Source organism: Carcharodon carcharias, chromosome 8, assembly GCF_017639515.1.
Source record: "Carcharodon carcharias isolate sCarCar2 chromosome 8, sCarCar2.pri, whole genome shotgun sequence".
Classification (NCBI taxonomy): domain Eukaryota; kingdom Metazoa; phylum Chordata; class Chondrichthyes; order Lamniformes; family Lamnidae; genus Carcharodon; species Carcharodon carcharias.
The window spans coordinates 38,624,671-38,647,578 of record NC_054474.1 but is presented as its reverse complement, the minus strand read 5'-3'; the positions used below and the strand labels follow the sequence as shown (position 1 = coordinate 38,647,578).

The following is a 22,908-nucleotide window of genomic DNA, read 5'->3' as shown; positions in this document are numbered from 1 at the left end:
TATGAGTGGAGCTACAAACTAACAATAAACACTACTGGGCATAGTTTATAGTCCCCCTAACAATAATCATAGTGTTGAGCAGTGTGTAAATCAGAAATTAGAGGAGCAGGTAACAAGAATAATATACTAATCCTGGGGTATTTCAATTTTCGTAAAGATATGACAAACCAAATTGACAAAGCTAACTTGGAGAACGAGTTAATAAAATGAATTCAAGGGACTTTTCTAGAACAATACATTAAGGAACCACCTCAGGCACAGGTTATTTTGGATTTTATCTTGTGTAATGAGATCAGATTAATTTATAATCTATTGGTGAAAGATCCCCTGGGGAGGAGTGATCATAATCTAACAGAATTTCATATCAAATTGGAGGGTGATATGATTATGTCCAAAATTAGGGTCCTAAATTTAAACAAAGCCACTTATGGAGATAATGGATGAATTGGTTTTGATCTTCCAGAATTCCCTAGATTCTAGAATTGTCCTCGTGAATTAGAAGATAGCAAATGTAGCCCTAACAATAAAAATATGAGGAAGAGCAAAAACAGAGAACTAGGCCAGGATTTTCCCATCAGCAATTTGGGGGCAGGACCCCCAACTTCTTCGCAGTCCCTTTAAATTTTTAAGAAGGTGGGTGGACAGTGAAATCAGCTGTCTGTCCGCCGACCTGTCAATGGCCAATTAAGGCCATTGACAGGCTTATTAAGATTGTTAAAGACCTGCCTGTCCAACCTTAAGGCTGGCGGGCAAGCCAGGAGCCCCGACAGACTTCTGATAATACATGAAACCTCGTCCACCGGAGGGATGAGGTTTCATGTCCGTTTTTAAAAAGTGTCGTAAAGTTAATCTGTTTCTTATTAATATGTCCCATCTCATGTGACATGTTAATAATTTTTTAATTTTTCTATTTTTAAAGTTTTTTGTACTGTCACTAATCTCCCTGAGACAGCACTTAGTCTCCGAGAGATGTGCGCTCTTTGACAGTTGGGGAATCGCTCCCCCACCACCGCAGAGGAAGCGCACAGCGCTTCCCATTGGGTAGGCCACTGGGTGGGCCTTAATTGGCCCACCCACTCAAAATGGTGGCGGGCCCCGTTTCGGTGGCAGGGATTGGCTGTCCACCCGCCGCCGAGCCGGTGGGGCCCGCCTGCCCACCAAGGGCAAAATTCTGCCCTAATCTCCAGTTATCCTGACATCCAAAGGAGAGAAAATGCTAAAACTTAATATTAAGATGTGGTAACAGAGCACTTCCCATTGGAATGCTGGAAGGTTCAGTGCTTAGGCCTCACCTATCCACAATATATATCAATGACTTAGATGAAAGGACTAAGTGTAATACATTCAAGTCTGCTGGTGATACAAATCTAGATAGGAGAGTGGGCTATGAAGAGGATGCAATGGAGCATAGACCAGTTATGGAATCTAAATACTGCCAATCAACTCCTCACCCAGAATGGGCAGAAAGTGACCAGTGAGTGAGAGAGGAAGTTTCAACAGCCAGTGTCCGTCAGACAGCACTAAAGGAAGATCCAGCAGAATCAGTTAACTTTCAGGGAAGGAGGTTTGGGAGAGTCTTGCAGGTCAGCAGTGTCCCTGACTTTCCTTTTGAGCCCTGGAAGGGTACTCCTACACCTCCCAGCCTCACAAAGGATAGTTTTAAACTTATTTCGGTACTAGCTCCAGACCTGCTTTAGTCCAATGGGAAAACTTTGGTGGCTACTGAACTCAGGCCCCAGTTAAAACGTAATTGGGGCTGGTTTTACATAAAATGGTTCAATTTGCATACATTTGAGATCCCCACTTGCTTTAGGCAAGTGTCTGCAGAGTCCCATTGGTATCGACAATAGGGGGAGGGTTGGATTACAAGGTGGTAAACAACCCCTTTGTTTTTAACTGTCTATGGACTAAGGTTCTGCCAGGTTGATAGGATTGATATTCGCCTCCTCGTATCTGTGGACTTACCGAATGTTGCTGGGGAAACAACAGAGTGTCTTGCAATTTGTCCAAGTGTTCCTGGAAGGGAGAAAATGGAAGTAGGAGAGAAACTGGAGTGAAACTGGATAGAGTGAAAGAGCATTTGGGTCAGTGGGGAAGGAAAAATAGGAGGGGCACCAGAGATATCTGAAAGAATGGTGTTTATTTTGGTGATGAAACAATCCATGAACATCTCACATTGAGTGTTGAAGGCAAGTCAGGAAAGTAATGCTCTTGCAAGCTAGGAAATTTAGGGCATTATCGTTTTATGAAGTGGCATGATTTTCTGAGATCTAAGGAGTTGTGGGTAGCACCTACATTGCTTGATCAGCACCAATATATACATTAGGAAAGGATGCCACTTTCACAATGAGCAGCTCATTTATGACCAGGGAACCTAATTCCAATACTTTAGCATCTCATTATAAGCTCTGCTCACCTGAATCAACCCCCCGACGCTGGATTATCTGGGCATGTGGGTATAATTGCACACTGACATTTTTCACAACTGTAATAAGCAATGTGCACCTGGCGAGCTGCACTTTGCTTGGGACTCTGAGGTTTGTTTGTCTACCTTACTTTGGACAGCACTCGCGGTCATCAGCACCAGGCTTCACAGACAGCACTACATGACTTTAAGGGGAAATCATCAGCAGGCCTCTACCTACCAGACTGGTCGTACGGCCGGGGTGCCTTTTCAACGGCTGCAGGGCTGGGGTTTGCTTGGGGAAGGGGGAGAAGTGGCCTCAGGCAAGGGAAGAGGCTGCAGGGCGAGGAATGTACTGGGGAAGGGGGTATCCCAAGGTGTGTGTGGGACACATATTGATCTGTGCAAGTGGCCTCAAAATGGCGACAGCTGAGGAGGCAGTCTCCAGAGGAGATGAGGCCAGATGGAGATGTGAGGATGTGTGTGAGAGAGTGAGTGGTGATGTCCCTTGAGCTGGCAGTGAGATGCCAATGAATGTGTGATGACCTTGTGAGTGTGTGAGTTAAGAGTGATAAGATGGTTGCCATACCTTGGCAGCACAGATGAGACCATTCATCCATTTTCTGCACTGGATGGCTGAACTTTTGTGTGTAGCATTGGTACTGACCATCTCTGCCATCGCCTCCTGAGCTGGAGTAGTGAGACTGATGGGTCTTCTGCTGCCAGAACAGGGGTAGAGGACATCGTGGCGGGCCACCAAGGCATCCAGAAGGCGTCTCAGGGATGCATCCCTGAATTGGGGGGCTGTACTTTTCTTGGCTTTTGGGGCTATGTCTTCACTGAAGCAGCCCTGGGCTGCAAGCATTGAGAAGTATGTGCGTGACTGCATTTTAAATATGGTGCCCTGCATGAGGAAGCGGTGAGGTAATGGTGTGGCAGGCAAATCGGAGGCCACCCATCAGCGAGACAGTATGTTTCCTGTGGCTGCATAATTAATAAGGCAGGAATAGGACGATACGGCGTGAAAACCCACCATTGCAGCTGGCGGGTAAAATGACTTTTTTCCCGCTCATTACCGCATTTATTGCAATTCTTGAATGATTCCATCCAATCTGTCCTGTTTGCCAACTCTCCCGGCTATTAGGACATGTCTTTTTCCTTTTAAAAAAATGCAGAACATATGAACTATCTTTTGTTTCCAAGTGATATGCTAAGATATGGACATCAGTGTGCAGCTCAGAACTCAGGAGATGGGGTTAACATGTACATGCACCAGAGTCACAGTGAGCAGCCTTAGGGATCACATCTGTCAGTTGACGTTATAGGTTAAATAGCCCTTTGTAAAAACTAGATAGCATTGATACTAGGGATTATTTCCTGACTCCCCACAGTGTATATATTAGACATTGTGATTCACACAATGTACGCGATTCTCTGACCATTAATTTACTTCAGCAAAAAATCGTGCACAGTGGACATCCAAATCTATGGTATGTATTCCAATCTCCAGCATAAGCTCCTATGAATGAGGCTTCCTAAGAAGAATGCAAAGTCAGAATTTCCCCCATCAGGATTAAAGTCTACATATTTACATTTCAGCATGACTGTGTATGACTAAATCCACTTATACCTCATTATCCAATATCAAGTATAAATTATCATGAAATCCTGCTTTATTGTCATCTCCACATGAAAGGATTGGTAATAGTTCATCCTGTGGCTATATGTATTGACAGGCCAGCTAACTGTGTGTTGGCTAGATGCAGGTTCTCCCTATGGATTCCCACATGATGACTTCAGCGGGATCATCTGTGGACCATAATGAACTTGGAATAAGTTCTCTCTCCGTCATGTTGATCCAGGAGAAAACCCAAAAATGAAGATCTTTTTGAAAGGAAATCCAAAACTCTTAACAATATTGATGTTTGGTTTAATATGTTTCCAATTATAATAAAACAATCAGTGATTTAATTTGTGGATTCTCAAGAAATTTCAGACTAAATCATTTTTTTCTGTACCCACATGTGAAAATGTTGCTTATTTCTGTTTGAAATCTCCACTGCTGTGCTTCATGGGTTGAAATGTATTGTCCCACAGGCAATTATCATTTTCGAAATTTGAATTAGGATGTTTTAAAATTCAGCTTCATTAAATAATCCTAATTTACACATCTCAGTCATATCATCAAAAACTATGGTCTCTGATGAATACTAATCCTCCTACTTAAATTTGCCTTTTTTTTCTTTTTGCTAATGAACATAATTTCTTATTAGTCTCCTGTAAGATAAAATTTCTTTGAATAAAGAATATTTGAAATGCCAGCTAAGTTGATCCAAGCTGAGCCTCAGGCTGATTGCAGACATTTTCTATAAGATGCTACATGTTCACTTCAATGAAAGAGTATGTCATCTTCATCTCACTGTAATGTAATCTGATGGTGGGCTATAGATCTAAGTAAATGCTGCAGACCTCTGTGCAATTAAAACATGTTAAGACATTTTAATGGGTAGCAACATTTAGCTTTCAGATCCTTATGATTTCTGAGCTAGTCAACAGCATACAGAGGATCCTTGAAGTAAAACCTTTTTCAGATTCAGCATCGGTCCAACAAATGAAACATTCCAGGGGAATAGATGATTTAATGAGGTAACAAATTGTGCTTTTATCTCTGAAGCCTGTGATCCTACTCACCACAAATTGATGGGATGCAAATTTCTGCTTTCTGTCTAGGCCACATGAATTGAGTTCAGACAGCTTCATTGTAGGTGTGGGTCCATAGAACAAAATTGCCCTGCATTTATTATTAATATGCACTATTAAGTAGGTTAGTTTCAATTAGAAAGACCATAATTAAGGCAGATAGAATAAGGGTACTCCTCAAAGCACATTTTTAGAGCAGAGTAGAGGGAGATTCTCTCTGCAGCAGCCATATTTAACCAGGTTAGTGTTTGATTCTGACACTAATGGAAATAAAAATGGAAGTGTTCCATACACGATGCTTATTATAGTTCATTTTGAGCACAAAGGTTCACCAAAAGATATGTTTAACAACACTCTTTCTACAGCTTGTCCTGTGATATCTTTAATATTTACCAGAACATAGAAACAGGAGTAGGCCATTCAGCCTGTTGAACCTGCTCCGCCACTCAGTAAGGTCATGGCTAATCATCTACTTCAATGCCACTTTCCCGTACTATCTCCACATCGCTTAATGTCATTAGTCTCCAGAAAACTATCATTTCTGTCTTGAATATGCTCAATGATTGAGCTTTCACAGCCCTCTGGGATAGAGAATTCCAAAGACTCACCACCCTCTAAGTGAAGAAATTCCTCCTTATCTCAGATTTAAATGACCTTCCCTTATCCTGAGATTATGTCCCCTGGTTTAAGACTCAACAGTCAGGGGAAACATCCTTTCTACATCCACCATGTCACACCCTTAAGAATTTTGTAAGTTTCAATGAGGTCACCCCTCATTCTTTGAAACTCTAGGGATTACAGACCCAGTCTCCCCAATCTCTCCACATAAAGTAATCCCGCCATCCCAGCGATTAATCTGATGAACTTCTGTTACACTCCCTCTATGCAAGTATATCCCTCCTTAGATAAGGGGACTAAAAATATACAGAGTTCTCCAGGTGAGGTCTCACTAAGGCTCTATACAACTGTAGCAAAACATCTTTACTCCTGTACTCAAATCCCCTTGTGATGAAGGCCAACATACCATTTGTCTTCATAATTGCTTGCTGCACCTGCATGCTTGCTTTTAGTAACTCATGAACAAGGACATCCAGGTCTCTTTGGACACCTGCACTTCCCAACCTCTCACCATTTCAGAAATTCTGCCTTTCTGTTTTTTCTACCAAAGTGAATAATTTCACACTTATTCACATTATATTCCATCTGCCATGTTCTAGCCCATTCACTCAGCCTGCCCAAGTGCTCTTGAAGCCTCCTCGCATCCTCCTCACAACTTACGTTCTCACAAAGTTTGATGTCATCCATCAACATCTAGAAATTCCATTTGTACTAAACGATACTGTATTTTTAGGTGGTCGTACACTGGTGCAGGATGTACATACAAGAAATAAATGCAGATAGCCCGTACACCATGTAGGCATGATTGTTCACTGAAGATAATTTCAATAACAAATAAATAATTTGCATGAAAAGATTTTAATGTTATAACACGGGCCAAGCCTGATTTATGGCTGATCTTTCTCTGGACTTAAAAGATTGGGGCTAGAGAATCCAGCAGGGAGCTGTTCCATCAGAAAATTTGAAAAGCCAAGCTGTATCTACGGTGCTAATGAAGTCAAAGGCTAAGACTATGGCAAGTATGAGATTTAATAGGTGAAGTAACTGGTGCTAGTTCATCAGACACATTTAACTTCCTATCAGAATATGGACAACCACTGATCAAGATTTGCCTGATGACTGGCAAAAGAAACTTGTCACCTTTCACACTTTCATTAAATATGTCCAACCAAAGTGCTGATCTGCCCAAGGGCAAGACCTCTACTGACTTCTCCATGCCTCACAATCATGCACTTTACTCTTCAGTTGCTCGTAAGAGCCTCCTATTTTCAACTTCAGTGAACATTGAGGAATATGACTAGGGAAAAGAATACATGAGGTGGTTTCCCTTTGCCTTCCTCATGAGGTCTTAAAGGAAATACAAGTCCTCCTCCCAAAAGATCCTCCTCCTGTAAGCAATCGTTGTCCCTGGAAGTTTTAGTTCTTTTGCCGCCGCCATTGAAAATTCACTGGTTCCACACTGTTGGCCATGGCTCGTAACCATAAGTATGGGACCCTTACCTGGGCCTAGGATGACTTGCAAAAGGGCAGGGATGACCATTTTCTGAAGTCTCAAATGACACTGCTACCCTACAAATCGCTCTATCACTACCATATCATTTATGGGAAATATGAATAAAGTTCTGTTAAATTACACTGTTGATATCATAAGTCAATTGCACTGCCATGAGAAAAACAGGGAGTTAGAAAGCTTATTATTGCAGTTGTTTTCCTGTCTCATCATTGATATTAATCTGAGGCAAATACGATTTTCAAGCATAAAATCATGCCCAGAAAAAGTTCTCTTCAAACATACGTGAATGTTTGATGAAAGAGAAATTTGTGTAAATGTTGATTGACAGTTAACTGCTGGTTGACATGGCCTGCTTTATTTTTAATATAAATACATTTCTGTTCAATGAATTTATGACTGGGCACTATAAAACCACATCTGAAATGTCTGAAATTAGATGTGATAATTATTGTCACTGGTCTCAATTACAAACTGCAATCCTTTGATATTTTGCTTAACTGCTCCTTCAAAAGCATTGTAAAGGAGCAGTGAAAGTTGGCATTTCATTTGCTTCCACAAGCTGCACAAGAAGGGCAAACTGCAGACATGGTGCTAGTGGATCAAGAATGCATGAGCAGTAGTTAAACTGTAAGCTGTCTGCAGTGTAATTCATAAGACAGGAATCCTGTCTGCTGAAGGAAGCAAAGCTGAGGCTGGTACAGTTATAAGATGAAACTGATGACCGTATAGCGAACAGTGGCTTGGTAATGTTTTGTATTAGAAATACCAATTTCACCAAGTTTTTTTTCACACTTGACTGACAAACATTCAGTCAAGTAAAACACACTTAGTCATTTTCTACTTGTTCACTTTTATTTCAGTTGCACAATCAGATTTGTAAATAGTCATTTTTTGAAGAAAAGGTGGCATATATAAAAGCCATGCAAGTAATAATTATACCAGATGCTTTGAAATACAAAAATATGGTATAATTTGAAGTATGTAGTCACAAAAACATTTAGCTGTAAATTGCTTATTGGTACTGACATGATTAGCTTCGTGCCTTTTTATTCTATGTCCTGAGTTGTTTCATGGCAGAGAATGGTTGGCTTGCTATTTATTGACCAATTCTGCAAAGTAAGTTAAATTAGGATTAATCAGTAAAAAATGGGTAACTGTGTACTTAGCATTCCTATAGTCTTGCAGTGCTGACCTACATTGGCTTTGGTCCAGAAACACCTCAATTTTAAAATTCTCCCATGTTCCTTGGCTGTCTCCCCCCCCCAACTTTGTCAACTGTGCCTATAACTGCCTTGCCCCTGAGCTCTGGAATTCCCTCTCTAAACCTCGCTGGTACTTCTATCTCCTCCTTTCAGTTGCGCCTTAAAACCCACCTCTTTGTCCAAGCTTTTGGTCACCTGTCCTAATATCTCTTTATGTGGCTCAGTGCCACATTACCTGATAACACTCCTGTAATGCACCTTGTGGTGACAGTAAAAAACACTGTATAAATGCAGGCTGGTGTTATTGATATAGGATCTTAACATAAGACCAAGAAAGGTGCAGATTCCCGGTTAACTCAGCAGTTGCATACTGATTTTTTCTAGCCAGAATACCAGACCTGGTACATTCAAGCAGTTGCTTTTTTTTATATAGGCCAAGTAGCATGTGTTATGAGAGAGAAGACATTAAGGGTAAACTTCACCATCTTGGTAGTACCTGGCAGAGTAAATCACTTGCACTATATTCATTTCAAGGGAGCAAAACTCAAACAGGTTCTACAACAGTTTGCTTCGCCAGGTTGCTAGGTAAGTGCTGAAGTTGAAAATAATTATCCCCATTATTCGTGGAAGAACATTATTTATGGCTTTTCTCCCTACATTTCTAGCAGAGTGCTTTAAACTACAAGGCCAATTACTTACTCCAAAGCTTCTAGGAAAGTGTGTCATTAGCAGGGAGCACACAGCATGTGATCCTGCCCCTCTGATCACTACTGGATGGATGGCAATGTACCTGTGATTTCTTGCAAAAGGCTCCATGCAAACACTGGCTGGGATTACAGGAGTATAGAACTGGTCATTAAAAATGCTTTCTACCCAGATGAGGGTTCCTCTTTAACATCTTTCCCATAGGTATGTCATGTAATCTCAAGGTTCAACACACTTTAATAGCTTTGGACCTCCAAGACTAAATCAGAATCTTGAATGACAATTTGCTGTCTGTAGTTTTATATTACAAATAACTTCAGTTTTTTGGTGTGCACTTTATTCACTTTTAGGACTATTATTGAGCTGGAGGAGAAGTTCTGACAGTAATGTCCTTGTTACTGATGAGCAATGACACTGACACCACAGGACTAATGATTAATGTGTATCCGATCAGATTGTGTATTTGATTATTGGGAAATTGTACAGCCAATACATATTATATCCAAGGAATGGGAATTGATAATAGTGACTTATCAGCAAGAAATTTATGGGAAACAACTCACCTCTTTGTGATATCCAATATGTCTTTCCTTTTGTGTATTCTTGTTTGCTTGACTCAAATTTATTGCGACGCAAAATTAGACAAGGCCTGAAAACGGGTACACGAATCATGGTGCAGGATTACTCAGCACCTGTTGTGACTTTATGTTGCCTACTACTTTGAATGATTTCAGCAAGCAACCAGTGCTAAGTATGCTGTTGAGTGGAGTGAGAGGCTAGCATGAGATAAAGCTAACCTGCACTACTTAAAGCCAGCCTCTGAAAGGCAAGCTGCACTGTGGCTTGAGCAGGTTTTGAAAGTCCCTATATTAGTGATTTTGAGGTGGAGAACATTCAATCATGCACAACATGGTAGAGAGTGGGCTCTAAGATTTTCTGACACTGCTCCGGAGGCCTTGATGATGGAGGTGGTGAGCAGGAGTGACAACATCAATCCACAGTGAATCAGAAGGCCCATCAAACAACTTTGCTAAGATAATGGAATCAGCTGTGGCCAATGGCAGGAGTCAAGCCCCGAGGGCCTGGATGCAATGCCGCAAAAGGTAAGGTAACATTACATGAATGGTTAAGGTGTACACCAATGCATTTTCAAATGCCATATCTCACCAACTATATCACTAGCCTCAGACACTGCTAAATTCACCACACCCCTGCTAGCCTCAGACACAGCACAATTCACTACACCCCCATCACTCAGCTGCCAACAATCTCTATCAATCATGATTCATACTCACATTCATAGCTTCACCTCATACACTTAACAAAAGTGCAGGCCCTGCATCCATATCTCACAACTTTCACAATAGCAACTATTCAATAATGGCAGATCCATCACACAATCATATTGCACCAAACGCACTGACACACTTCCCTCTCTCTTGCAGGACAAGTTGGCAAATAAGCAAAGAGGAACTAACCAGCAGGGAACAGGCAAGGCTGCATGAGCTCCTCACCCTGACAGAGGAAATGTTGATCACCATCATTAGAAAGGCCATCATTGAGGCCATGGACATGGTGGGATTGCAACCATTGAAGTTGATGTATCTTCAAAACTAGCCCTCCTTCTCCCCCTCATTCTATATCTCTTCTGATTTAGAAGTTGCAAATGGTGTAAACATGCACCTCTTGCTTTCCCTGCCTCCTCTCATCACAATCCCACCCTTGCACCTTTTTCCTTTCAGATATTCAAGAACTGTAATCTAGAAGTGTAAGTGCAGAAAGACAATGATGAAAAAGGAACACCATAAATGCCACCATTCACATTTGGAAAAAAGTTGCTTAGAGGATAGCTTCGAGGCAGGATCTGCATGTGCTGAAACAATAGGTGCGAGCGGGCTGCAGCTAAGATCAGGGACAAGGGTAACATAAGTGCCAGCTCATCAGAGGGCAAGATCACACGAGTTCTGCAGCAGAGGACACAGATGAGAACTTCAATGGGTTAGCCTAAAGATGAAGGCTGGAAGATATGTACAATGAAACACTTAATGATTTGGCAAGCCTGTTAGAAAGCTTGCATGCATTGTCAATGGACGTCTCAGGCATCAACTTGGCACAGGGCAGAATGCCAGTGTTTGTCTTGCACTGTGCTTAGATGATGTGCTTGCAATAGTTGAATAGCTAGAGGTATGTGAAGGCAGCAAAGGGTGGCTATGAGGCTGGCAGCATTGGTAAGTGCGTGAGGCTGAAGTGGAGTATCTGGATGTTGGTTGGCCATGAGTCCTGAGTGCCAGGAAGTACTGAAGGATGACTGACAGTGTGAGGGGCATTCAGCAGTGTAGGGGATCGGTGGAATGATTAGTGGAAGATGTCATGTGAAGATGCATTCACGGACCTTGACTACTCAGGTAAGATTATTAGACTTCGTGTGGTACAGCTATCAGATCTTTGGGTCCAGACCCCACGAAATTACCTCATGGGCCATCTGCTCCCAATCCATTCTGAAGGTGGTCCCTGAGGGCCTCTGACCTCCCCCACGGAACCATGGCACCTATCCTCCTGTCTGTCTCCACCACTAGGCTGCCACCATCACGTCTGTTACTGTGGAGCCCGATTGCTGCCCTAGTGTTCTATTTTCTTTCTTTAGAATAACAGCAATAATTTTTAGTAGCAGCTTCCTGTCACTCAGTGCAGCTTCCCTTTCAGAAGGACAGACTGACTTTAAGAACAGAAGGCTGCCTGCACTATGCCCTATCATCACAATGTGGCTTAGCTCCCTGCTGAGTGCTTAAGCATCCAGCAGCATGGGAGCCGCTTGGCCGAACACTTCTATCAAGTAAATGAGGCAACAGCACCAAATTTGCACGTTGCCCATGTTCACTAGAATCATTGCGGTCAGGTCATGAATCCCAACCTCTGTGCCTGAATAATGGCACAATCTAATTTTTAGCCCCTGAAGTCTTTTCTCCACATATCCTTATGTTTATAGTGACATTAGCATAGACTGAGGTCAGGTCACCCAGCCTCTGGGCAATGGGTAAAACTTCAAACCAGGACACCAAAAGTACGACATCTCCTGTCATCAAAGAAAATTTGAAAAATTACATTTGCATTGTTTTCTCAAATATTAATAAATTCCTTGTTTCAACTTTCTGCGCTAAAATAAGTTGATAAAGAGTTGATCCTTTGGCGATTTTTCTTTCAGGAATTAACTGACCAGTTAGATTGTGTTTAAGTTCAATTGCACGATCTAACTTGTCGGGAGGGAAGAAAATCAATATATATTAATTTTTCGGGTGATATTGTTAATTCTAATGGAAGCAATAGCTTAGGCAACTCTGACTCTGTTAAGTAACTGTACCCCACACACTCGAGTATTAAATCACATTTCTGAATTTATATTGCTACCTCTCAGAAAAACTCATGGGCCAGGATTTTGCCCTTGTTGGGTGGGCTTGGCAGGGGCAAGCGGGAGTGGTTGGGAAGCCGACCACCGCCCGTGATCGGGCCGCGAACATGATTTCACGCTAGAGGGCCAGTTAAGGTCCGCCCAACGTTAAATGCATGCTGCAGCACTCAACGCTGCCTGTGTGTGGTCAGGGGAGGAGGAGGGCAAGCGGTGAACTTCACGCATGCACACGGGCACACACAGGAAAAGCTCCCTGAGGCACCGACAATTAAGAGGGCAATTAAGCTCATTAACTGCGCAATTAACAGAGATTTTTCATTGTCCATCCATTCTTATGGTTGGTGGGCGGCGAATCGGCCAGGCGGCCTTTGTATTTTTCAGGAAACCTCATCTATAGGCAGAATGAGGTTTCCATGGTAAATTAAAATAAAAATACATTACTGTGCACAGCATTTTCATTCCGAGTTCAACACGCATGCACCAACTGAAATATCATGCGAGTGCGCTTTGACGTCGGGACACTTGCCCGATGTCATCACGCGCTATTTTACACTCGAGCAGGTTGGGCAAGCACCTACCCACTCAGTGAAAAATTCTGCCCATTGTTTCTGAATAAGCCCTTACACAAAAGGATACATTTACAAGTCTCCAAAACGTATCGGCAATTTGCTTATCCATCCAGGCTTAGTAATGGTGATCTTTGCTGAAGGCTGCTGTATGTTTTCAGAATGCTGGTTGGGGTGCTTTGTTTGTGTTGCGACTTAGACCATACTCTATCCACAGTAGGGTTACTCAGTGCGTCTGGTTGTGGTATTGTGCTAATTTAGCATATGTTTTGTCACACTGTCATGCCATTTGGTGTATGTACTTGGTAGGAACTTGGTTTTCAGGATTTGGATTTCTACTGGATTCCATGTGCCTTCAGCTGGCTGTTGTATTTGAACTTCCTATCCGATGTTCAAGTTGAATAATTCATTACCTACATGCCGGTCTTAGGCATCTTTCATCTTCCCCTGTTTTTTGAGTAATGCATCTTGTAATCCATGGAGTATCGAACAGTGATAACTGGGGAGTGTTGTCCGCATTGTCTGCTGAATAGTAATTCCGCATCAGTTCCGCAGTCTGATGAAATGTACACATTCAGAATGGGTATATGCATTTGGTTCCAAGTGTGCCATGTGGCCTGTCGACAGATGATCTGTGTTGCAGAATTAGGTGGTCTTCTCCCAGTGTAAGCACAGGCTTCCAAGAGTGCTCCTTGTGATCTGTGGTCTTCGCCATTGTCTTGAAGATACCATGGATGGTGACCAAGTATAGATCTTTGCACACCAGTAAGCTGCGATCACCAAACGTGTGTTGTACATGATGTAAAATATCTGGTGTGACCTTGGTGAGTTGTTGTAGCAACCCTTGAATGTAATGGATCCCAGGGATGGAATCTCTGTGCTATTGAATGCAGTGAGTTTGGCAGTGGCAAATCGAACCATCACTTGCCATATATTGCGGTGTATGAAATGAAAGGCTGTTTGAACCTGTACCCGTATCCAGTCTTGCATATAGGTTATGTTGACCCTGCATCTGTGTGCATATAACGTGGATGGTGGCAAAGACTCCTTTTAGCACCATTGTGCCAATACATTCTTTAATGTTCACTGTGCTGAATGTCGACTCATTTTGTGTGTCAATGTGTTGGTCATCCTTATTATCTGATCATATAGTCAGGCTAGACATTTTGTGGATCTTGTCTTGACACTGTTTGGTATGCGCTCTTGGTTGTTTAGAATGCTGTACCTGTCTGGCCACTGGTTGTGGCTTCTTGTGATGCTGAACCATTTGTCCCGGCCTTTGCTTTCTGCCTTGGCACTTGAAATGTCCTCTGGTGCCACATGTCTTAAATACAGCGTTAAAAGCTGGGCATTTTCTGCTCTGACTGCTCTGCCCATATTGCTTACTAGGCTTGCCTGTATTGGCAATGGCAGATGAATGATTCATAATGTGCAGAGTCTGTCTACCCAATAGTGTGACTTCGTACTTGCATCCATTTATGGTTTTTTTCACTTCCGCACTGGTTCTTTCTTCTGCTGTGTGTGTAGGATTGAGGTTTGTATTGTTTTCAGTAAAATCTCCAGACTCTCCATTCAAGTTCTAGCCATTTATCCCAGTGTTCCTCAAAGGTTTTGTCTACCCTTCCCCCCTCACCATGACTCCAAGTAGCTTTGCCATGCCAGCATGTGCTTCATCACTTGAACTCGAGCTTCCCTCTCAGATTCCTACTTTCTTGCACTTGCTGTTTTCCTCACATTCCCCTCTGTGCTTCCTTTCATTTTCTGAGCACTTTCTAACCTTGTAACCATTCCATTTGATATTTTTCCTGCAATCTTTATCTTATTTCGTGGCAATCCTTGAAACTTCCCATGCTCTGCTTTTTCTTAGGCTACTATACAGAACTGCACCGCCATCATCCCATGTTTTGCTGGTTTTCATGAGATCACTCATGCCACCATGTTACATTCTTCAAGTCCACTTAATTGTACCAATCACAGGACAAGGATTGGTGAAACAATAATGTGGATTCCTTATTTAAATATAAGACTATACAAATAATGTTAATCAGGAGGCTATGTATACACGTCTCACTTCTACCATCTGCTGCTGTAGTCAGAATACATGTCATGACACTAACACATGACATCCTGTAAAAGTGGTAGTGATTGACAGCAATTTAAGGCATGCTTTCTTAAAGGTATATATACACCATATTACAACAATGAATATGGCTAGGCAAGCTTATATTGTTATGACTGCTGGATGTTATAAGACAGTTATGTTTTAAACTGTCTCCTTTTTTTTCATTCATGGGATGTGGGCTTCACTGGCCAGGCCAGCATTTATTGCCCATCCCTTGAGAAGGTGGTGATGAGCTAACCTCTTGAACCGCTGTAGTCCATGTGGTATAGGTACACCAACAGTGCCATTAGGAAGGGAGTTCCAGGGTTGATTTAATTAAAAGTAAAATGGAGTAGTTGAGGGGGCATGTGACCTCATACAAAGTCTGCCTGAGACAAACCCATGTGACATGGTTTTCATAGGGACAGGGGCCTGGGTCAAAATCTATTGATATTAAGGTGCAAGTTTTAACACCTGAACACAAAGGAAAAGGCAGCTGTGCTTGCTGCTTGCAGACTCACAGACTGTCAGAGGCAGTCAGATTGAGAGCTTTAGGGAAGAAGACCCACAAAAATTGCTGTTATATCAGGCAGAAGAAAAGGACTGCTTTTGGGTTAACCACCAAATGGAGGGCTGGAGCAGAAACAAGGATTGTGAAGAGTTAGAGACCACAGGGTCACCAGAGGGAAGCTTGTAATGGGAAGTCCATTCAATTACACTTGAGGAATGAGTGAAGGGGACTTTGTTCAAATGGAGACTGGAAGATTCGCCCTGGTGAAGCAGGGAAAAGAGATCCTGTTAGAGCTGGGAGGAGCTTTGGAATTTAAGCTCAAGACTGCTTGTCTACAGAGAGTGAGGTGTAATCTGTAAGCATGGTGTGGGCCTTTAGTTGTGAAGTGAATAGGAAATACCTTTTCTATAGTTTAGTGTATAAGTTGCCTACTGAGTAGTACTTAGTCAAAGTGGATTTTAGTTTGTTTGTTACAATAAAAGTCTTAAAATGTGAAGTCTTGTGTGATCCTTTAAGTCAATCACTGGGAAAAGCATATCTTTTTTTAAAATATTTTCATGGGGTTTAGGTGCCACTGGCTAGGGCGGCATTTATTTTCTAGCCCTTATTGCCCTTGATAAAGTGGTGATGAGCTGCTTTGCTGAACCATTGCGGGCCATGTGGTGTAGGTACTGTACTGTTAGGAAGGGAGTTCCAGATTTTGACCCAGTAACAATGAGGAAATGGCAATAGTCAGGATGGTGTGTGACTTGCAGGGGAACTTGAAGGTGGTGATGTTCCCATGCATCTGCTGCCCTCTTCCTCTAGGTGGTAGAGGTCATGGGTTTGGAAGGTGATGTCAAAAGATTCTTGGTGAGTTGCTGCAGTGCATCTTGTTGATGGTACACACTGTTGCTCTTGTGCATTGTTGGTAGAGGAAGTGAATGTTTAAGGTAGTAGGTAGGGTGTCAATCAAGCGGGCTACGTTGTCCTGGATGGTGTCAAGCTTCTTGAATGTTGTTGGAGCTGCACTCATCTAGACATGTGGGGGGTATTCCATCACATTTTTAAACGTTACCGGTCTCTATGTGTATTGTAACAATGTGGAAGGAGAGATTAAGGGAGGATAGGAGGACAGTGAGCACAGTGGAGAGAGGGCATGAGAGTTGAGATGGAGGATGAAATCACCAAGGATAAGAAGTTGCTTGGTGCAGAGGCTGAGGGAGGACAGCAGCAAAAATATCTCAGAGAGAAACTTGGCTTGATACTTCAGTGGATGGTAAAGAATGGGCTAATCAGGTGAGCTTCACTTTGTGTCTTTCTCTCTGCTGTCAGTGATTGTGCACTTGAGCATTTAATGTTCCATGGCTACTCTCAAAGCTTTCTCACTCTTGGATGCTCTCTAGGATGATCTTTTAGCACTTTTCCTTTATGTACTTCTCTCAGGATATCTCCATCTTGAATCTTCTTTTATTACCTTCTGCTTCTCTTGGTTATTCTTATTCCTCTACAGGCTACTTTCACAAATCTGTGAGCAGACATTACTGCATTCAGAGATCTTGGCCACAGTCTTCCTGGCTTTGTCCCTGTGCCTTTTGCTCTTCTGCACTTTCAATGCGCAAACCCTTTCTCCATATATTATTGACCACAGCCTACCTCTCAGTACAAGTTCTAGCCATTTATCCCAGTCTTCCTCAAAGGTTTTGTCTACCCTTCTCCCCTCACCATGACTCCAAGTTGCTTTGCCATGCCAGCATGTGCTTCATCACTTGAACTCAACCTTCCCTCTCAGATTCCTACTTTCTTGCACTTGCTGTTTTCCTCACATTCCCCTCTGTGCTTCCTTTCATCTTCTGAGCACTTTCTAACCCATCCTTCCTTGTAACCATTCCATTTGATATTTTTCCTGCAATCCTTATCTTTTTGCGTGGCAATCCTTGAAACTTCCCCTGCTCTGCTTTTTCTTAGGCTACCCATACAGAACCGCACCGCCATCATCCCACGTTTTGCTGGTTTTCATGAGATCACTCTTTCCACAATCCTCAGATGCACATTGATTGGCTCCGCCCCCACCAGCCAAACTGTTTATCTTTAAAAGCCACAGTTTGTTAAATGCAATGCCCTCTCAATGCACTTCACTGTGGTCTTGTTGGTTCTACTCTATAATTACTCCTACCTTGTAAAATAATTATCAGCAAATGCCTCAAATTTCTGTGGGCTGGGGGGAAGATCTAAGAAGGGTATGGTGGTATTTTGAAATTATCTAAGGGTATTAGAGCTTGATTATATGGCATTATCTCAAGGTATTGGGGTAGATGTGTCTCAGTAAGATTCTAATCCTTGATCTATAATCTTACTGCAAGTCATTTCTGCAATTTGACCACTCAGGGTTTTGCCTTCTTGCTGTCTTTAGTAGGTCCCCTGAACAGTACTATAATGTCAATATAAAAATCCATTCAATGTGTTCTAATAGACACACTCCATATATTGTGGACCATTCTTATTGATTGACAAAAAAAAATATTGGGCTTAAGAGTGACCAAGGGAGACATTGCAAGCAAGAGTGTGCACAATATTTGATGAACTTTATTTATTCTTTATAGAAAGCACTATTTCATTTGTAGTACTACTGCTGTATCAAAATTGGTGTTTCATCTAACCATGTCAGATATCTTTAATCATTTATTGTATCCTTATACTAACAAAATGAAAAGGGCACTGTTGGAGATTGAAGGATTACAGGGACTTGTTTTACAATTTTGATTAAAGCAGAAATTAGGAAAAGAAAAATGTAAAAGCAACAAAAGTGCAATGAAGATGTTACATCTGAAGTAATTATTATAAAGGAGGCTCAGAGTAAACATACATAGAAACATAGAAAATAGAAGCAGGAGTAGGCCATTCGGCCCTTCAAGCCTGTTACGCCATTCATTATGATCATGGCTGATCATCCAACTCAATAGCCTGCTTCCGCTTTCTCCTCATATCCCTTGATCCCTTTTGCCCCAAGAGCTATATCTAACTCCTTGAAAACATGCAATGTTTTGGCCTCAACTACTTTCTGTGGTAGTGAATTCCACAAGTTCACCACTCTCTGGGTGAAGAAATTTCTCCTAATCTCAGTCCTAAATGGTCTACCCTATATCCTCAGACTGTGACCCCTGGTTCTGGACTCCCCTGCCATTGGGAACATCCTTCCTGCATCTACCCTGTCTAGTCCTGATAGAATTGTATAGGTTTCTGTGAGTAGATATGGAAAAGATAGTTAATCTAAAGCTATAAAAGCATTTTTAAAAATTAAATTAGAACAGGCCATTTTATTCTTCAAACCAACCCTTTCCATAAACCTACCCTGGGCTGTAGTGCAACTATTTAAATTTGTGAGGTAAAGTTTTATCTGCTAACTTACTCATTCTATGGGTAATCAAACTCAGCGCCAGAATATCTGTGCATCTCCACTTTTCAAACCCTCTACAAATGATGATCCAAATCATCTCCAGCCCCAATCATGACCTGTTGAATGCATATTCATCTCAGGTTGTACTCATCCCTATAAACTTCAGTTCCATTCCTTATCAATAACTTATGGCTTTCCTGAAAGAATTAATCACAGCATGGATTGATTCTTCTAGGATTGTGCTATCTCAGGAATGAAAACTTTGCCACTTAAACTGATTATTGGTATGCTACCCACTGAAGAATTGCAATACTGTTCACTGAGCTTGCACCAGTCCAAGAGTGCTTTGTGAAGTGAGATGAGGACGAAAGAGACGTGTTTCCTCAGCACTTCTTTTTGTTTGCTTAAATAAGTGCTTCTCAGTCTACTTTTCCTTCATCCCTGGAAAATTCAGGTTGTTGGCTTATGGGCAGGAGTGGTGGGCGGGCCCGGAGCGACCGGGAAACAGTCACCGCCTGCGATCAGCCCCTGATCGTGATTTCACGCTGGCTGGCCAATTATCAGCCAGCCAGCGTGAAAGGCGCGCTGAGAAGCTCAGCGCTGCTGGGGTGGTGGGGGAGGAGTATGAGCGCAAAAGCCTGTGCATGTGCGGGGGTGCGCGCACCGGAAGCTCACCGAAGGCAGGGAGCTGCCTCAGGGAGCTGAACAATTTTAAAATCAAAAATAAATATTTTTAAAATCTGAAAAAAATGTTCCGACATGGGGCTTGCTCACTTGGGGAGGCTGTGGCATAGTGGCATTGTCACTGGACTAGTATTCCAGAGACCCAGAGTAATACTCTGGAGACCCGGGTTCAAATCCTACCTTGGCAGATGGCAAAACTTGAATCTAATAAAAACCTGGAATTAAAAGGCTAATGATGACTGTGAAACTATTTCTCATTATTGCAATGACCCATCTGGTTCACTAATGTTCTTTGGGGAAGGAAATCTGCCAAACTTGCCTGATCTGGCCTACCTGTGACTCTGGACCCACAACAATGTGTTTGACTCTGCAATGTGCTCTGAACTAGGGCAATTAGAGATGGGCAATAAATGCCGACCTAGCCAGTGACACCCACATCCCATGACCGAATAAAAAAAAATAAACAGAATAAAAATTCTGCCCAAAATATATTTGTTATTTAGTTGTGGAAACCTCATCCCTCCTGTGGGTGAGGTTTGCTAAAAAAAAACAAAAGTCCGCCGATTCGCCCGCCAACCGCACCAAAAAAAATGTTTCAATGAATTGATTAAGGGCCTTAATAGGCTTCCGAATTGTCGGCAGGCGGACCGCAGACTCTCGCACGCACCCGTCGACCGAAATGTCGGGCGAGTGCGCAATGATGTCGGGATGTTCACCCGATGACATCGCACTCTATTTTATGTCCGATTGGGTCGGGCACGTGCCTGCCCGCAGGACATAAGATCCTGCCTTATGAGTTAGGTTTAAATGTAGATTTATTGGTGGCTTCTCAAAACAAAACTAGCTTGAGATTGTTAAAAATGTTTGATTTAATGAGATTTCAATATTATCTTTTTCCAGAGGTTATTCAGCTGACTCTGCCTGAAGATAAGAAGATCAGTATAACCACAGTAACAGTGGGACTGAGCGCTGTATTATCATGCGCTATTCAGGGCACCCTGAGACCACCAATCATCTGGAAGCACAATGGAATCATACTAAATTTCTTGGATCTAGAAGACATCAATGTACGTGACCCATTAGACTTGCCATGTTGTGGAATTTGTTTGCCGCTTTTTACACAATATGTTCATTTAAACTTTTGGTGATAATGTAAAACGGACAATATGAAGTCTACCGTCTACTATCTATCTCTCCACAGCTTAAGTTCCAATGAAGTCAATGGAAATACAAATCAAGGATGACTAAGATAATATAATCTCTTTCATGCCATCCTCAAAAGATGATTATCAAGTGAGCTGTAAAACTGACGGCCAATTCGCTACCACCTGTTTTACACCCCTGACAAAGTTGAAAGTTCTGCCTAACATTCCATTCTCTTAGTGCTATCATACTTCTCTTAATTGGCACAAATTTGCCTTCAATGTGCTTTCCTCAGTCACTGTGCATCAAAGCAAGCAATTATTTTAAAATAACCACGAGACTTTAAGGAATATTAATTTATTTGCCCTGTAGCTGTACAAGCATTTTAGAACTGCATCTCATTTATTTTTCTATGTTTCTGCATCTGCAATATCAGGATCAGAGGCATGTAATTAAGTCCCAGTTGTTCTACCCTCACTTCCCCTAAGCAGGTACTGTGGTGCAGTGCTGAAGTACTATTTTTGCAACTATTCTAAACTTGTGGGTTTGCACGGTTGGTTTATATCAGCATCTGGAGTGCTGGGATTATCCTTATCCAAACTACCTCACTACTTAAAATGTTAAATGCGGTGTATGCCAGGATTTAAATTATCTCAACACGAAAACACAGCAAAAAGAGGGAAAAGAGTGATGCAGTCTTCAAGTCAGATATATTCTAGATGTGAGTAATTGCCCATTTTCATTCAGGGAGATATCTTTAAACAATAAACTTTAAAATGTGAGAATTGTGGCGACAAACTGTATACTTGCTGCACCACCTCGCTCCAAAAGATAAGACCATAGCTGAAAGTTGCAAAGTTGGCTGTCATGTGGACCCTGGGGTGGTCAAATATATCATTCTTCCCTATACTGTATTCTCTCTGTCTCTTCATGCCCCTTTTCTTGCTTTTTTGTATCTTTTTTTTTTACAAAACCTAATCTGGCCATGAGATTTGCAAGTGCTTTCTTCTTGCTTTCTCATACTATGATCAATTTATATTAACCACTGCAACCTGTAAGACAATTCTCAGTACTTTAGGGCATTCTGTTGATCAGCAATGCTGTATTTTTCTGAAGAGCATATTTCATTTTTGTGTTTATTTTTTGCTTGGACTACCTGCTCTTCATTATAAAACTGTGAATGTTTATGTTGATTTTGCAGGATTTTGGGGATGATGGCTCCCTTTACATTACTAAAGTTACAACGATCCACATGGGGAATTATACCTGTCATGCTTTTGGCTATGATGAGCTCCTCCAGACCCACATCCTGCAGGTGAATGGTTAGTAAATGTCTTACCTGACAGTCATGGACAGTCTTCAAATACCAGCTAACATGTAATCTGATTATTTTCCAATCACAAATTAAGTTTTATAAATATCTAGTTTAGCTGCTATGGCAACTTGACTCTTCTGGTATCTATACTTGTTATATCTCTTGAAATTGAACAAATATTTTGTCAATAGCAAGATAATTGAGCAGAGTGCCTCAGATCTTGCTGGAAAAATAATGTTGTATTAATGACGCGCATCATTATTAATATGAAAATTTGCTGACTAATGCAGGGGATTAAGAAATTAGGAGGTGGGTAACTCTAGAACTTAGTGGCTCTATTTACTCCACTCTGTGGCTGGGATGTTCCGGCCCTGTTGCGGAAGGGACCCGCCACAAGCGAGATGGCGCCCCAGCCAGAAATCCATTGACTTGCAGCGGGACTGGAATATCCTGGCAGTGGGTGGGTGCAGAAAATCGCGCCCTGCGTCTTTGCTTTGCAAACAAAAATCTCAAACTTAGGGCAGGATTTTCCCCCTGTCGGGGGGGACGTTGAAGTGTGGGTGAGCAAAGGCGCGCCTCCGATTGGTGCCCCCGATTTGGGGCATGCCACCATTTTACGTGGGTGGGCAAATTAAGGACCGCCCAGCGTGACGTCCGCACGGAT

At 42.1% G+C, this 22,908-nt stretch overlaps 1 protein-coding gene across 1 annotated transcript in view; it reads left to right on the top strand.

Moving 5' to 3' along the window:
- fstl4 (follistatin-like 4) overlaps positions 1-22,908 on the top strand; it is a 429,308-nt gene that overhangs the window by 336,159 nt on the left and 70,241 nt on the right. The window contains exons 5-6 of the mRNA XM_041194371.1: positions 20,687-20,853; positions 22,131-22,251. Coding sequence (XP_041050305.1) covers positions 20,687-20,853; positions 22,131-22,251 — 288 coding nt within the window. The remainder of the gene's footprint in view (positions 1-20,686; positions 20,854-22,130; positions 22,252-22,908) is intronic.